General features: G+C 44.0%; 1 protein-coding gene across 1 annotated transcript in view; it reads right to left on the bottom strand.

The window, feature by feature from the left end:
• MMP17 (matrix metallopeptidase 17) overlaps positions 1-17,629 on the bottom strand; it is a 177,736-nt gene that overhangs the window by 20,127 nt on the left and 139,980 nt on the right. Inside the window, exons 4-6 of the mRNA XM_030218414.1 lie at positions 16,469-16,752; positions 11,362-11,538; positions 1,775-1,874 (exon numbers count right to left, since the gene is read on the bottom strand). Coding sequence (XP_030074274.1) covers positions 1,775-1,874; positions 11,362-11,538; positions 16,469-16,752 — 561 coding nt within the window. The remainder of the gene's footprint in view (positions 1-1,774; positions 1,875-11,361; positions 11,539-16,468; positions 16,753-17,629) is intronic.

The following is a 17,629-nucleotide window of genomic DNA, read 5'->3' as shown; positions in this document are numbered from 1 at the left end:
GAAGGTTATTTTATTTGACTTAATTCCCTATTTAATATATGGTGCAACCCCCCTCATTTGATCCACTCTATCATTGTGATATAATTTGTACCCTGTTAACACTGTGTCCCATTGGTCTCTGAGATGTCTATTATATCTACCTCTTCATTTAGTGCTATATACTCTAATTCTTAATTTTTAGGCTTCTAGCATTTGTATACAGACACTTCAAATTTTGTTTTTTTCCTTGCATCTACAAGCTGCTTAAATGTTAATGGGGATAATTTACATTCTTTACTCTGCTCTCCTTTTAAACACTCCTTGCTTTCTTTTACCAGTGTTGAAACATCTGTATTGGGATTCCCTAAATGTCCTATTTCAATAGTATCCTTCAAGGATACTCCACACCAAACCATGTGCTCCTGGGTGACTGTTTAGAAAGGGGGAGAGAGAGGAAGGCAGAGTGGGAGGGGGAGGGTGAAGAGAAGAACAGAATCGATTAGAGTAGGTGAAAGAGAATAGAGATGAAGATGAACTGAGAGAGATCAGAAATATAGGTGTGGATGGGATGGTAAGAGACTGAAGAGAGAGGATCTCCTCCCTCTCATACTGCATAATCTGCAACTCCTGAATGCCATTCTACAGAGCCCTATCTGGGAGACTTCCATTCCAGCATTACTGCCTCATTTCTGTATCATTCTTAGGAAAACCAGGACTACATCGCAGAATGCCTTGGAATAATTGACTCCTCCCAACAGAAGTGGACTGAACATAATCCCCCTCATTCTATAACTTGGTGCCTAAATATAAACAACATTTGCATGCTTATAGTATAGAATGCTAGCACTTATATGGGTAAGGGTACACTTGTGCCCATAAGTGCTAGGTGCGTACTTGGTGCTATTGTATAAATGATGTGCATAACTCACGTAGTGCATAAATGCAAGGTGTTCACATGGGAGGAACATGGTTGGGGCATGGGCAGGATCAACATTTCCATGTGCAACATACAGAATACTATAAGTTATGCATTAAAGTGCCACATTTAGGTGCATGTATTTATGCCTCCTATTGACATGATGTACATGGACGTACCTAAATGTAGGTGTCTAGATGCCAAACCTACATCAATATTATATAACAGAATCTTGATGCCCAGATGCCATTAAAGAATTAGCACTCAGCAGTGGCGTAGCCATGTGTGGACCCACCCACTTTGGACTCAGGCCCACCCAGCAGCAGCACAGTAGTGATGTGGCTAGCGGGGAATCCCATGCTCTGCCAGCTGAAGACTCTTTGCATATCTTCCTCCAGGAGATAGGGGGGGTCTCTTAACTCCACTCCCCTGATTCCTTTAAATCCTTTAGTTCTTCTCCAGCAGCGAGCAGCAACACATTTCCCCCTGCTCATGCTGGCCCGAGCCTGCCCTCTGATGCAACTTCCTGTTTGTGGGTCCAGGAAGTTGCATCAGAGGGAACACGGTACCGGGGGAGTGGAGCTAAGTGACCTCCCTCCATTGCCTGGGGGGGGGGGGGAGGGATGCTGGGCAGGGGGTGGGGTTGTTGTGCCCACCCACTTTGGGCTCAGGCTCACCCAAAATTGGGTGTCTATGCTCCTGGCACTCACTGCACTACATCTAGGGTGCCTAACTTGTGGTGCTCAGTAATACAATTGCTACCATTGAACTTTATTATAATCTTTACCCAGTCTAAAACTGTGCGAACAATAGGAAGGAGTTAGCACTGTGTTTACTGTCCAGAAGGTGATGGCCACATTTCCCACAGCTTTTGCTTACTGAATGGTGGAGCGATTCTCAGGTAGATCAGGCAGCAGCGGGTGTTCCTCATTCTTTGTGACCTCAGGCCTGGCTGTCGGGGACACAGACTCTCGGACACCTGATTTCAAAATATTAATAGAATGTACTTAAAATTGCAATCTATTCTTTTTTTGAAAATTTGTGTGAAGGCTTGGGGTAAACAGTACCTGTGGTCTTTTCAGCAAAGATTTGGGGTTTTTAACTCACCACTTGACCTAGTTCTACTGTCTGTCATCTATCACCCCAACTCTTCTTCCTTCTCATTCACCCACTATGGTTCTGATGTGATCTCTGATTTATTGATATGTTCAGGCAACCTCATCTTTTGCCCTCATCTGCTTATTCTGTCTGGATAGCTCTCAAAAACGTGTTAAGAAACATCCTAAGATAGGTTAATTTAATAAATACCACCTTATATATTTTTTGCTTATTAACCCTTCATGTCCTCTCAAAAAGTAGCTTCCACACTCTGGATCGCACTCCCTGAAAGGCTTCACTTAATGCAAGACTATCTCTACTTCAGGAAGCAGGTGAAAGCTTGTCTCTTCTCCCAAACCTTTAATGGAAGAAGCAACTAGATAGTCAATAATGCACACACGGACGAAGACTGGTTGCACATACTGTTGCAGGACTTGCTTATCCACTCCTAGCTGAGTTCATTTTCATGCATCTTTTCCAACTCCTTGTGCAATTTTCTTTATTAATCACCCTTATTTTATATCTAACTCATTGGTTCCCAATCCTGGTCCTTGAGGCACCCCAGCCAGTCAGGTTTTCAGGATATCCACAATGAATAGTCATGAGAGACATTAGCATGCAATGGAGGTAGTGCATGCAAATCTCTCTCATGAATATTTATTGTGGATATCCCAACAACCTGACTGGCTGGGGTGCCTCCAGGACTATTTTTGGGAACCACTGATCTAACTCCTGTTACTCTGCCTTATCTATCTATATGTTCCACATTGACTTGTCCCTGTGCTATCTATTAAGATGTTTTATTGTGTATTGTGTTCACACTGTAAATAGCATTCTATGTCATCCCTTGTACTGTTATTTGAATATATTTTTATGTAATTGTCTATTGCTTATGTCTGCATTATTCTTGCTGTACGCTGCCTTGGGTGGATTTCTTTAAAAAGTGTGATAAATAAATCCTACTAACTAACTGCCCTCCCCTTTTATAAAGCCACATGGCAACGCCAACACAGCCCATTCACTTTGAATGGGCTGTATTGGCATTACTGCACCGGCAGCTGCTAGCACAGATTTGTAAAAGGGTGGGAGGGGAGAACTAACTAACTAAGGGGTTCATTTTCAAACCACTTAGACACACAAAGTACCATAGATTACTATGGTACTTTGTATGTTTAAGTGCTTCGAACATGACCCCCTATTATATACCTGGTTGGTTTATTTATTTTATTACACTTCATATACCACCGAAGGGCCTGGGAGGGGCATCTATAGAGTTTACAAATATCAAAAATGGTGGAATACAATTTAGAGAAGAAAATGAAAAAGAGGTGGGAGGATATACGAGGGGAGTGGGGAATTGTGGGAAAGAGAGAGGGGCAGGAGAAAGCTATGAGTTTATCTTGTTGGGCAGACTGCATGGACCGTTCAGGTCTTTATCTGCTGTCATATACTATGTCACCATGTATATGTATGTTACAGTGTTGTGGAGCCAAAGGTTTCTGAGAAAAGGCGAGTTTTAAGCAGTTTCTTGAAAGAGGGAATGGTAGGTTGATTTCTAATATGAAGGTGAAATTCATTGCAGAGTTTAGGAACCAGGTAACGGAAAGCTATGTCACGTGAGATGAAGAACTGACAGGGATGGCAGTCTTAGAAGAGTATTATCAGCGGACCTGAGGCAATGTAGGGGAGCGTAGGGAATGAGGTGATTGCAGAGATAAGATGAGGTAGAACTTAATCAGGCTTTAAGGACTAAATAGGAAAATCTTGTACTTAATATGTGATGTGACTAGAAGTCAATGTTCTAAGCAGAAGAGAGGGGTAACATGGTCAAATCAACTAGAGTTGTGTAGAAGTTTGACTGTAGTGGATTGGCCAAGTTGAAGACGTTTCAAGGAGTAAAGTGGCAGACTGGCATAGAGAGAATTATAATAGTCAAGATGGGACATGATCAGGGCAAGGATAAGGGGTCAAAATAAGTGAAAGCAGTAGAAAAGGATGAACAGAACAAATACAATGTAGCGCAAAGTGAGGAACGAGTATCAGAGTCAATTTGCAGTTTGAAGGTAAGCTTTGAGTCAAATGTGACACATAGGATTTTAATGGAATCTTTGAGAGTGTGTGACCATCAATAGAGAGAGCAGGGGGAGGGGGTGTAGGGGTGGAAAAAAGATACATTTCATGCTTCGCGGTGTTCAGGAAGAAATGTGTTTGAGACAGTCTGTAAAGTATGAGATAGAGGAAGAGTCAGATAAATGGCAAAAGATCTGAATGTCATCAGCATAGCAGAAGAGAGTGCAAGAGTAGTCTTGGTTGATGGTGAGCAGGGGTGAGACAAAGATGTTAAAGAGAGTAGGGGCAAGGATGGAGCCCTGCAGGATGCCCGATGAGAGAGGAAGGAAGGGGCTCTCCAAGCGGTTAAACGTGAGCTGACAGGTGCAACCGGAGAGGTAGCTGGAAATCCAGGAGAGCATGGTACCAGAGATGCCAATAGAATGAAGATATTGAATTGAAGGAGAAGAGAGTGGTCAACCAGGTTGAAAGCAAAGGAAAGGTCAAGACAGACAACAATCACAGAGTGACATTGATCAAGGGAAGTGCGGATGGAGTCATAGAGAGCAAGGAAGAGAGTTTTATGTCTGAAGCCAGACTGATATGGATGCAAAATGTTAGTGCTCTCAATATGCTGAACAAGTTGGGTGAGAACGAGTTTCTCAAGGATCTCTGAGAAGAATGGAAGGTTGGACATGGACCTTTCCCTTCCATCCAGCTTTTGTCCCATGTTAGGTTTCTTAAGAAGGAGACAGACAAGTCCTTGCTTCCAGGAAGAGGGAACCACCCTCTCAGACAGGCTAGGCTGGAGAATTGGAAGGAGATTAGGAATGAGATGGTGAGCTAAACACTTGATCAGGAATGTGGGCCATGGATCAGCAGAGGAGGAAGAGGGTTTAAGGGAAGCAATCATGTGGGAGAGAGAAGACACAGAGGGAAGACTGAAAGATGACCAAGATGAGGAGACAGAAAGGGAAAAAGAGGGGTTAGGTAAGAGGGGACAGAATGGGGAAGGGAGGAAAGGGACTCGGGAGGGTCAGAAGGTCAGAGGGCTGGAGTGAGAATTGAAAGGAAGCTGTTTTAGATTGCCAGGCATCAGTGAGGTATTGAAGAGGAAGAATGGAGAGATCGTAGTCAGGAGAAAAAGTTGAAGAAGGAAGGGGCTATGGAATTAAGGACACGGAAAAGTGCTTGAGGGCAATTAATGGAACTTGTAATCCATCTTGTGACAAAAATTTTCTTTTCAAGACGGAGACTTATACACTACTCTTTGTAGCAGCAGTGAAAGAAGGGAAGGTCAGAAAATGAGTGGGTTTTGCGCCATTTGCACTTTGCACTGCAGAGAGAAAGGATTTAAGGAGCCTAAGAGATAGGTAAACCAGGGGAAGGAATGGGAATGGCAAGGCAGGGTGGTGGAAAAGGAGGGGTGCAAGAGTCTATAATAGTAGAGAGATCTTGATCGAAACAGAGAACATGCAGGGGGTGTGAAAAAGACGAGGACTGAGGAAGAAGGGAATGAGGTAATCGGTAATTAAGGAAATTGATCTATTGTTGAGAGTACAGGAGAGAAATCATAGAGGCTGAATAGGGGGAGGGGGAGTGGTTTACAATTATTAATACAGTGTGTATCTGGGTTTTGTACCTTTTGTTTTAATTTGAATCGTTAGTATTGAAGATTTTGTTCCACAATGATTTTTTGTAGAACATTAGGGAATATTGATTGCTTTCAGCTCTATAGACTGACTGGTCTGGAGCTCTTTGAGGCTTCTTCCTTCCTTTTACTATAACGTGTTTTACCTTCACATATTTTTTGCCATTGTTGTGGGTCAAATTTGGTTAGTTGTATTCAAGATTTACAATTATTATATGCAGGTAATTTATTTGTCCCTAGTTATAATTGCATGTATATTGTTGATGTTAAGCTAGCGTTTACTGGCTAAGGGGTCCTTTTACTAAAGGGCATTAAGCCTTAATGTTCATGTAGCATGGGAAAAACAGGCTACCACAAAGAGCATTAAAACGTTTTGTAGCATTTTGCCTGTTTGCGCATGCAAAATCGTGCCTTAGATATTTTTCAAAAATATTTTTTGCAAGGGGTGTTCCATGAGTGGCGAATGGGTGTGGAAGCGTTAATCAGCTAGCATGTTCACATTAGTGTGTATGAACTGGCTAACATGGACTTAATGCAGGAGACCTTACCTCCTAAAAGGAGGCACTAAGGGCTCCCATGTTAACCTTTTTCAGGTACTGAATGCTAATGTGTACATTAGTGCACAACCTGAAATTCAAAAAATGGAAAATGCCCTAAAAAAGTACCATGTTAAATCTGGGCTTAGCACACTTTAAAATCCTGTGTTAAGCCCTGTGAAACCCAGGTTTCAGCACACTTTAGGAAAAGGGCCCCTAAAAACAGCTCCTACTTGGGCCATTCCTGCTGACCAGGTCCAGCACAGATATGCAATGGTACTTAACCAGAGCTGGGCCCCCCAAAATGGATTTTAACCCCCTAAGGTCTGCTGGTTTGGCTGATAGGGGTCCCCAAGCCCCTCCAGCAGAAACCTTCCAGCTGCCTGCCCTGCTCCCCCCCCCCCCCCCCCCCCCCACTCGCATGCTTGACTTTAGTAAAATCTCATTAAAACCGAGCAGCGAAAAGCGCTGGAGGAAGACTTCTGTTGGCAGGGCTTGGGGACCCCGGCATTATGGGCCCAGAACCCCCCCCCCCCCAAACTGAGGTCTGGCTACATGCCTGCCAGAGTGCCACACAATATTTGCTCATTTATTGCCAGGTTGGTTCAGAGGTGGAGCTGGTAGTTTTCCTGACGTGTCAGTGTTCAGTGCTGGGGATTGATCTACACAGCTCGGTAAAAGGACCCCTCAATGAGGTAAATTTGGAGATGACAAATTAAAACCTAGTAATAGGACTAACATGATACAGTGTCAGAAATATAAATATTTAACAGCAATGTAAAACAATCATATAAAATGTAGAGGTATATTTTCAAAGCATTTAGACTTACAAAGTTACATGGTAACCTATGAAACTCTGTGCGTTGAAAATGAACCCCATAGTAATATAGTAGATGATAGCAGATAAAGGCCTGTATATATCCAGTCTGCCCAACAAGATAAACTCATAGTATAAAGGTATGATACATATCAGGGCTGCCAAGGGGTGGGGGGAAGTGGGGGCAAAATTCCCTGGGCCTGACCTCCAAGGGGGCCTGGGCACAGGGCCGTGGGATCTGCCTAGGAACTGGTCCTGGCACACTGGAGCAGGTGAGAGACAGACCGCGGCACCAGGTCCCCCTTGGAGGCTGAGGAGGAGCAGACGCACTGACTTAGGGGGCGGAGGCCCCTCACATCAGTGTGTCAGGACATCTGCTTCTACCTGGCCTCCAAGTGGGACTCAGCGCTGGGATCTGGTGGCAGCCCAAGAGTGAGTGAGGGGCAGCAGCGGTGACTGTGTTATGGGTTGGGCCTGGTGGCTGCATCCCAAGTGTGGTTGGGGGGCCTGAGCCCCGAGTGGGGAAGGGGCTGGCGGCTCCGTCCTGAGTGGGGGGGCCTGGAGGTGGTGTGGCGGCCCTGCCCTGGGCCTGGCTCCGTCTCTTGGTGGCCCTGATATGTATACTTGATCCTGATTTGTCCTTGCCATTTTCAGGGCACAGGCCATAGAAGTCTGCCCGGCACTGGCCTTGTTCTCCAGTTACAGAAGCTGAATCTGTCCAGCTGTGATCAGAAATAAGATAAATGTTCAACAGAATACAGATGATATGAACTTAAGAATATACATTTTAGTGCAATGAAATATTATCCTCACCCATTCTTAATTGGTCACTAAATCACATGGGACCATTTTACTAAAGTGTGTTCGATTTTGCAGTTACCATGGCTTAACACGCGACAGATGCAAAACTAATGCAGCATCCTTTGGGACATTCTCAGCATTTTCTTTTACAGGTCTTGCATTGAAATGCCAAGAAGCATGTGGTACCAGCTCACAGTTAATACAGGAGCACAGCACCTCCTATTTAGGAGGTGGTATGTGGGCCTGGCTAACTGCAGAAGGACCAGTTAGCACATGGTATTTGCCATGTGCTACCTGTGAAATGCTGGAAAACTCTGTTCTCTGCAAAATTCAAAACAATAGAGAAACTGTGGTTTTACGACATCACAATCAACCAAAAACCAAGCCACTAGAAAATGAAGCAAACAAAACTGTGTTGAACAGAGAAATGTTAAAATAGTGGGTTGAAAAGTCTCAGACCCCCAACCCGAAACCAGACGTGTTCTCACAGATCGTAGCGGGTCTTCTCACAAGCATAAAAACCTCCCAACAAACATTTTTCTGCTTTTCTGTTATAAATTTCAAAACTAAGTGAACAGCCTGCCGGTTAACCGTTTATGTCCCATATACCCTGAAGCAGCCTTTGATAAAGTGAAACGCTGGCCATTGTCGATAGTGGGACCCGACATTTGGATTCTATATGGTCCTTATAGTGAATTTAACAAATTTATTACAGTTTGAGTCAATATTTTTGTGACAGTTTTTACTTTACACTGCATGAACTTTCTGAGAATTAACAGTGCTTGTCACTGAAGTTTTGAAATTTATAACAGAAAAGCAGAAAAATGTTTTTTGGGAGGTTTTTAAGCTTGTGAGGAACCCCGCTATGATCTGTGAGAACACGTCTGGTTCTGGATTGGGGTCTGAGGCTTTTCCTCCCACCATTTTAACATTTCTCTGAGGAGTGGCCTAGTGGTTAGGGTGGTGGACTTTGGTCCTGGGGAACTCAGGAACTGAGTTTGATTCCCACTTCAGGCACAGGCAGCTCCTTGTGACTCTGGGCAAGTCACTTAACCCTCCATTGCCCCATGTAAGCCGCATTGAGCCTGCCATGAGTGGGAAAGCGCGGGGTACAAATGTAACAAAAAAAAAACAACACGGTTTTGTTTGCTTCATTTTCTAATGGTTTGGTTTTGGTTGATTGGAAGCCCTGTTCTCTGCCCATGCTCCACCCCTTAACACAAAAAATCCTTAGAGACAGTGCCAAAAATTAGGTGCAAAAAAATGCGGGCACTAAATGCAAAGCCTATAATTACAATTATGCGCAAAATTGCCATTATAGAATAGAGCATAAGTCAGCATGTACACACCTAATTTTAGGCGTGAGCACTGGATATGATGCACGCTAGGGGTGGGAACTAGCGCCAGGCTGCTGTGGTAGCCCAACGGTACTTCCCTTTTAGCAAGCGGTAAGCCCGCATTGGGCTTATGGCCTCTTAGGTGCTAACCGCCGGATTCTATTGTCATGTACCTGGAACATCAGGCATGGAGGCAGAGGCTAGCATACTCTTCTCTCTTCAGTTCCGGTTTCGGTGCGCCTACACTTTGGATGTGCCTACACTGATGTCAGACGCCTTCACTTTAAAACTAGGCGTTTCCCTCCTCTCTTTGCCTCAGCTACTTCTTTCTGGTATCTGGTGCGTTCCTGCTATGATTATTCCTTTTTGCCTGGTTTTGACTCTGTGCTTAAACCTGACCTTTGTTGGATTGCTGCCTGCCATGGCTCTGTGCCTGGACCTGACGTTGCTGGATTGCTGCCTGCCCGGAGCCTGGATGTGACGTTGCTGGATAGCTGCCTGCCCTGACTCTGCGCTGATTATTGTCTGTCTCTGTCATCTCCTGAGTCCTGCTCTCGTCCCACTTTCCAAGTCCTGCTGGCTATCTGAACCCAGGGGCTCAACCGCTGGGGAATGGTGGTCACCGCAGGTGAAGCGTGGGGATTTCTGACTGCTGGTCTTCGGATCAGCACAAGGGCTCACTCTATTCCTGGACATTGTGACATCTATATATTGCGCCTAGAGTTCTGTGCCAAAATCCATGCGTATTGTATAACAATGTGTGTAACTTAATTGGCTTAATAAGTCAATCAGTGTTTTTAATAGCACTTGACAAGCAATAGTGAGCACTAATTGGTCATAATTAGAATTTATGTGTATATTTTGTAATGCACAGTGTCTAAATTCTAATGCACAGAGCCAAAAACGGGCATGGTTATGGGCGGGGAAATGGGCATTTCGTGGACTTCCAAAATTTATGCGCACTGTTATAGAATATGCCCCTCTGTGCCTAAATCTACACGCTAGTATTTATGCCATGTTTCCCTTGCTGTAAGTGGATGCACATAATTCTAGGTGCTGGGATATCAACTAAGCGTATTCTATATACCGTGCCCCAATCTAGGTGCTGCTTATAGAATATGCTTAGGTGGAAATTTATTCTGCGCAGATTTTTCAGGCGCCATATATAGAATCTAGCCCTAAGTTTATAGAATAGCGCCTAAGTGCAGTTACACACAAAACTACAAATTAGTGCCAATTAGCACCAATTAACACCACTTAAGACCAATTGGCACTTAATGTAACAATTAAGTTACACATGTAACTGGCACTATTATATAAATTGTATGTACAAATTTTCACGCTAGTCAGAAATTTGGGTGTACAATTTTTATAGAATTTGGGGGTTAATGCACAGTTTACCGCATGGTAACTGCAAAAATATCACCATTAATGTGGCTGTTACCTCTGGATTCCATATAGCGTGACTTAAGTTGTATGCGCAAATCCATTCATATTCTGGATTTGTGCATGCAATTTAATTATTTAACAAGCCAATCAGCACTGATAATTGCCACTTAACAAGCAATTATTGACACTAATTGGCATTAAATTGAATTTACACACACAACTTGCTAGGCGTGTTCTGTAAAATGATGCGCGTAAATTCTAATGTGCACTTCCAAAAAGGGGGCATGGTTATGGGTGTGGAATGGGCAGGCCGTGGCCTTGGGCATTCTGAAAATCTATGTGCAGGGTTATAGAATACACCTGCTCCGTGCCTAACTTAGGCATCAGTATTTATGCCAAGTTTTAGAGTTAGGCACATGCATGGCAGCTAGGCATATTCTATAAACCCACCTAGGCGTATTCTATAAATCGTGTGTGGTTTACAGAATATGCCTAGGCGGAAATATTTTTGGCACTGATTTTTCAGGCGCCATATGTAGAATTTAGTCGTAAGTTCTTAACGCACTTTTGTAAAAGGGCCTCATAGAGGCAGCATTGCACCTACTAATTTCAGTCAGCGTTAAAATACCACCTGTCACACTGAAGACCAGCTGCTCTGTAGACTCTTGCATACCAGCCTATTACAAAAGTTGGGCATCACTTGACTATGAAAAGGCACTGAGTGCTCATTACAAAATGATTTTTACTCAGTAGAGCTGGTCGAGTTTTGGATAACGTGTCAGACTTACCATACAGCTGCCAGATGCGGACTTTGTCTTCATAAGGCAGGTCATACTTAAGTGGGTCTCCCACTGGGCCTTGGTAGTACGGTCTCATGATAGACTCTAGAGCTGAGATGTGGGTCAAGCCAATTGCATGGCCAAACTCATGGACTGCCACAGCAAAGAGATCCATCCCGTGGGCATCTTAAATAAAACCCAACAAAGACATATGACCAATAGAAAAAGAAGGTGGTATAAATGAAATTACGCCAAGGGCTTATATTTCTCTGGATTTCACCAGTCTTAGGACTCAGTCAGGCAAGAAGCTTGGCTCAGTGGTTAAAACATTGGTCCACAATAGAAAGCCTGAGTTCAAAATTCCCCTCTTCTATGTCCCCCCCCCCCCCCCCTCCACGTTATTCCTTTTGGACCTCACTGAAACAATGAATTTGTCTTAATCTGGCTTTCTCAGGGTTCAAGATAATTTGGTTAGATCAAAGCAAGACCTGAAATGATCTATTTTCTTTCCTTTGATGAATGACAGTGCATGAAAAGTGCTTTGCCAAGTTCTGGCTTCCCTCATGCTTTGCAGGGAGCCTGTCCTAATTTATTTGATTATTGGATGAGGAAGAGAGAGAAAGAGAGAGAGAGAGAGAGAGAGAGAGAGAGAGAGAGAGAGAGAGAGAGAGAGAGAGAGAGAGAGAGAGAACCCAAATATAGAGCAATCTGGAAGCCTGATTCATTTTTGTGAGTCACCCTCTCTTATTTCATCAGTCCATCTAACAGTTTTGCTGACTTTTGCTTTCTGATTTTATTTTTGTTTACAACTCAACAGTTTTGTGCTTTGATAAGCAATGCTCAACAATGAGATGCAGAATTTCTCCAGATTTAATACTAAACTACTTTATGAAGGAATATTTTGGCTTTATTAAAAGAAAAAAAAAACAAACAAAAAAAAAAAAACCCACAGCAGAGGTCGCGGCTTGCATTCTCCTTTTCAGTGTCAGGAACTGAAACAGCATATAAAGGTGTACTCTCTGAATTGTCCTGTTTGTCTCAGTATTGAAACTGCTGAGCAGGTCTTAGATGCAGTTTCAGGGACTGAGGTGCACTTCCAGTTGAGTTGACACCTCACACTGGCATGGGGTGGGGGTGGGGTTCTCAATCCAGACCTTAGGACACACCAGGCCAGTCTGTTTTTCAAGATATCCAAAATGAATATGCATTAGATAAATTTGCATGTACTGCCTCCATTATATATAAATCAATCTCATGCATATTAATTGAAGGTATCCTGAAAATCTGACTGGCTGGGCTCCAGTTGAGAACCCTGCACTGGATTAATATGGATAACTAGTAAAACAGGCCCGTTTCTGATACAAATGAAACGGGCGCTAGCAAGGTTTTCCTCAGAGTGTGTATGTTTGAGAGAGAGAGAGAGAGAGAGAGAGAGAGAGAGAGAGAGAGAGAGAGAGAGTGTGTGTGAGAGAAAGTGTGTGAGAGAAAGAGATGGACTGTGTGTGTGAGTGAGAGAGAGAGAATGAGTGAGAGAGAGACAGACAGACAGACAGTGTGTGTGTGTTTGTGTCAGAGAGAGAGAGAGAGAGAGAGAGAGTGTGTGTGAGAGACAGAGTTTATGTGTGTGTGAGAGTGAGTGTGTGTGAGAGAGAGAGATAGAGTGTGTGAGAGAGAGTGTATGTGAGAGACAGAGAGTGAGTGTGTGTGTGTGGGGCTCCGAGTTCTATGACCCTCTCCTTCCCTCCCTCCCTCTCCTCCCCTCCGAGTTCCAGGCCCCCCTTCCATCCAAGGTGCAGGCCTCCCTCCCTCCCTCTCTTTCCTCTCCTCTCCCTCTCTCTCTCCTCCCCTCTGAGTTCTTGGCTCCCCCTTCCCTCCGAGTTCCATGCACCCCTCGCTCTCCTCCCCAGCGTGTTCCATGCCCCCCTTTCCTTGGAGTGTGTATGTTTGAGAGAGAGTGTGTGGGTGAGAGATGGAGTGTGTATGTAAGAGAGAATGAGTGAGAGAGAGAGAGAGAGAGACAGACAGACAGACAGAGTGTGTGTGTGTGTTTGTGTGAGAGAGACAGAGTGTGTGAGAGACAGAGTGTGTGTGTGTGTGTGTGTGTGTATGAGAAAGTGAAGCCTTCAAGCCTTGAAGCATTCGTGCACTCTGTAAGGCTCCATCTCCTCAATTGACGACACATAGTTCCAGAACGTTGCAGGAATGCTTCAAGGCTTGAAAGCTTCACTTTCTCGGCTTCAGAATGTTGGAGGTGTGTTTTATTATATAGGATGTGTATTTATGTCTTGCTCCACATGTATGAAAAAGAATGTGACAAATTCCAGGTATATTAGGATCACTGTTCCTGCTGCTTCTTTCAGATAAGAATGCACAAGGTGTTTGTAGCAGCATTTCAGAAGGAAAATTGATAGTTCCAGACAGAAAAAGCCTCCCCCCAGGTTTTTCTTCATTCCTACATCTTCTCATTCAGATTCAACATTAACCAGCAGATAAAGAGCATCAGAAATCAAAGGGTTAAATATTCCAGAACATAGTCCAGATGCACCAGCCCTCAGTAAGCAGCTCATGGGACATGCAGTGTAAAGATGAGGCACAGAAAGCTGAATCTGCATCCCACAGACTTCCCTGGACCAGCAACCAAACCAAGCAAAGCCCTTCAAATCTCTTAGCTCGGGAATGCCTCCAGGTAGAGAGAGACAGAAAAGGCTCATTATAGGAGAGCGAAAAAGGTAATGAGTCACTTTCAAAAAGAGGGAGGAATGAGTTGCTAAGGAAATTAGGTGGCTGGGTCAGTGGGATATCAGTGGAACAGTGTGGCACATAGGAGCCGACTCTGTGGGTGCTGTGGTGCTTGAGCACCCCCAATATTGAGAAAATTCCTTGCATGTGTCCAGGAAGGGGTTATTTCCATTGGGCATAGCACCCCCCAATAATTTTGAAAAGTTGGCTCCTATGGTGTGGCATGATGAGCAGATCGGCTGATGAAAGTGACAGCACAGGTGGCTCAGCACAAAGGCAGCCAGCATGAGCTCTGGTGATGAGCAAATCCAGTAATAACTGTCTGGGCTGACGTGGCAGTCTGGGTCCTTTCTATATACCTGAAACATCTATGGGCCATTTGTCTCCATTACTTAATATCAGGGTTATAAGGACTGTAGGTCATTATGGACAAGCTGAACTGGTCCTGCTTTTGCCACCTCACATCTCTACACTTGCTGTTTTTCTTCACGATGCAATGGAGGTATAAATCTTCCTGGTCTAGGGGTGGGCAGGGAAACATGATTTCTTTTTCAATTTATGCACCCACTAAACAAAAGTGCATCCCTAGCCTGGCCCTGATCACCAACCAGCCCTTTTCTCTGTCCTGTACCTGGTTTTCCCCAAAAGAATAGTTGTTTATCTGTAACAGTGGTTCTCCATGGACAGATGATTTTCCAGCCACACAAGTGAGTGACATCACTGTGATGTTGCTGACCCGGCAAATTCCAAGCACAGATGTCTCTAGTAGAAACTTCTGTGCATGCATGAGGATTCTCACCATACTGTAGGCACTGTACATTCTATTGCCCATCAGTTACTGTCTTTCAGCTAGCTTCAACACTGGGAGGGTGGGAGGGATTGTGTGGCTGGTAGATCCTCTGTCCACAGAGAACCACTGTTACAGGTAAGCAACCATTCTTCTCCATGGAGGGAGGATATTGCAGCCACACAACTGGTGACTCCCAAGCTCAGGATTACAGGTTATAAGGATTAAAACAGTCCAGAGTCCAATCCTGTAATCCATCCATCAGGCAGTGGAGGTGAGTTGAAGCCTCAAGGTAAAGAGTTCAATACCACCTGTCTAAAAATAGAGTCAATTTGTGACAATCTGTCAGTGCAATAATGGCTACCAAATGTATGAGGATTAGACCAAGTTGCTGCTTGACATATATCTTGTAAGGAAGCTCTTTGTAAATGTGGCTTAGTAGTTGCCACTGATTGGAGAGAACATGATGTAATTCTCAGAAAAGAAGAAAATCTTGGGAGTAATAAAAAGATATACAATTAGCTATTCAACTGGACAAAGTGTGTTTGGAAACTGCTTGTGGAGAAGATTGATTCTGTACAGATAAAACTAGTTGAGAAGGTCTATTCTCCATTGAAGGTCGCTTAAGGATAGAGCCCTCTTACAATCCAACTTATGGAGAGTCTCTTCCTGAGAATCTTTTCGAGGAGGTGGGTAGTACACCAGTAATACTACTGTCTAGTTAATGTGGAAATCTGATATCACTTTAGGAAGGAACTTATGTTGTGTTTGTAGTAATATCTTCAAAGAGAATCCACTTGTGTGGAGAACTCAAGAAATCCCATGGAGAAACTCAAAGAAAGAGGAAAGTGGGAATGAAAACCAGGATATCCAAAGACAGGACCACAGAAGTTCTAAAGTGAAGCAGTATTTATCGAAAATCAAAATTTCAATAAATACTGCTTCACTTTAGAACTTCTGTGGTCCTGTCTTTGGATATCCTGGTTTTCATTCCCACTTTCCTCTTTGTTTGTTGTAGTAATATCTTATCATGCAATATTTGCTTATAGGGTTGATAGTAGTCTAAAGTTTGATGTTCACTGATGCGCCTGCTGTTGTGAGTTAGTGGCAGCACGTGCAGGAAAATGGTCCAGCTCATTTTTGCTTGTAAAAATTATACCACCCAACTGAGAAAACAGCAACAGTGTGAGTGGGAAGGAGGGGGGAAGAGAGAGAGAAAGGAGAAGTACTTGGAGGGGGGGGGGGGGGGGTTGGAGGAAGCGCTGATTTGGGTTTGGGTGGCAAAGAGGTGGCACTTGCCATCCTGTAGCGATGCCTATGCACATAAACTTGGGTGCATCAATGCCAAGATTACGTTTTAAAATTGACACTAAGTACAAGGCATTGGGGTGTCTAGGCTGAGGTACCAAATTATAGAATTCCCTGTTTGGGGGAAAAAGCTGTGACTCAGGCCTCTGATTCACTTATTTCCCCAGAATCCTGTGTGATGTAAATCATGAATGGTTTCCGTTCCCAGCTTGTACTATTCTGGTGGATTAAAAATAAAAAAGGAAGAGGAACAAGTCCTACAACGCTCTTACCATGACATACCTGATGACCTAAAGGTCCAAGACTCATCATCATCAAAGTGTGTGTCTCCGGCGGTGTGGTGCTCCCCAGGGAAAAATGCATGTGCTACTGTGCCACCAGGACCATCGAAAGGGTAGCCATCATTGTGGTCCGCTTTGGAGAAGTCAATCTGGATGTCTGCGTTATTCCCAGCCACTTCGTGGAAGTTGAGTGGGGTGATGTCACTCCAGACTTTCAGGGCATAGTACATTAGGGCCCGGATGGTATCATGACCCAGGTGGGAATCTTTGGGGAAAGCTCGGACTCTTTGACAGAAAAGAAGAAAAAATACAAAGGCTGAGAACGCAGCATGAATTGAATAAATTCAAGAGTGACTGAGAAAAGCTGTTTCTGCTTAGTAGAATGTGCATTGCCATATCAAAGAATGCATTGGTCCTGTTTGATAAAATACTGTATTATTTCCTGGCATAATTTCTTGCCAGTGACTGGTAGCTGCCTCTTTTCCTAGGTTCTTAGCCTTTATGAATACTACTACTACTACTGCTGCTACTACTACTTGTCATTTCTATAGTACTATTAGACGTATGCAGCGCTGTACTCTTGAAAATGAAGAGACAGTCCCTGCTCGACAGAGCTTATGATCTAATCAGGACAAACAGGACAAATAAGGGATAAGGGAATTACTAAGGTGGGAATGATAAAACAGACATGGGTACTGTACAAATGAATAGAGACCTACAGGAGAGTAAAGACACCAGCATAGGAGTCAACTTTTCAAAATTATTTGGGTGCTAAACCCAACATAATCACCTCTCCCTGGACACAGTCCTTCTGCAATATTAGAGGTGCTGAAGCACCCACAGAACTGGCTCCTAGGCTCCTATGGATACCAGAACTAGAACCTCCCCCCCCCCCCCCCCCCCAGTGAATCACCCTCACAGTGACTGAACTAGAAAGGGTCGATATTCAAAATGATTTAACCAGACAGAAACGTTTCCTGGCCGGTTAAATCACTTGTGAGGAGCTATCTGCTGATATTCAAAGCCAGCTATTTTGTGGATGGTCCAGGGGTAGAGTCAGCACTCATGCGGTTAAGTGCCAATATTCAGCACAGCCCAAGGGGGTCTTTATATCATGGTAGAAATCAGCTGGTGGTAAATGCCAAGGTGCCCATTATATTCC

This window comes from Microcaecilia unicolor, chromosome 11 (genome assembly GCF_901765095.1).
Source record: "Microcaecilia unicolor chromosome 11, aMicUni1.1, whole genome shotgun sequence".
Taxonomy (NCBI): domain Eukaryota; kingdom Metazoa; phylum Chordata; class Amphibia; order Gymnophiona; family Siphonopidae; genus Microcaecilia; species Microcaecilia unicolor.
The sequence above is the reverse complement of the archived record's forward strand: the minus strand, read 5'-3'. Positions and strand labels throughout refer to the sequence as shown.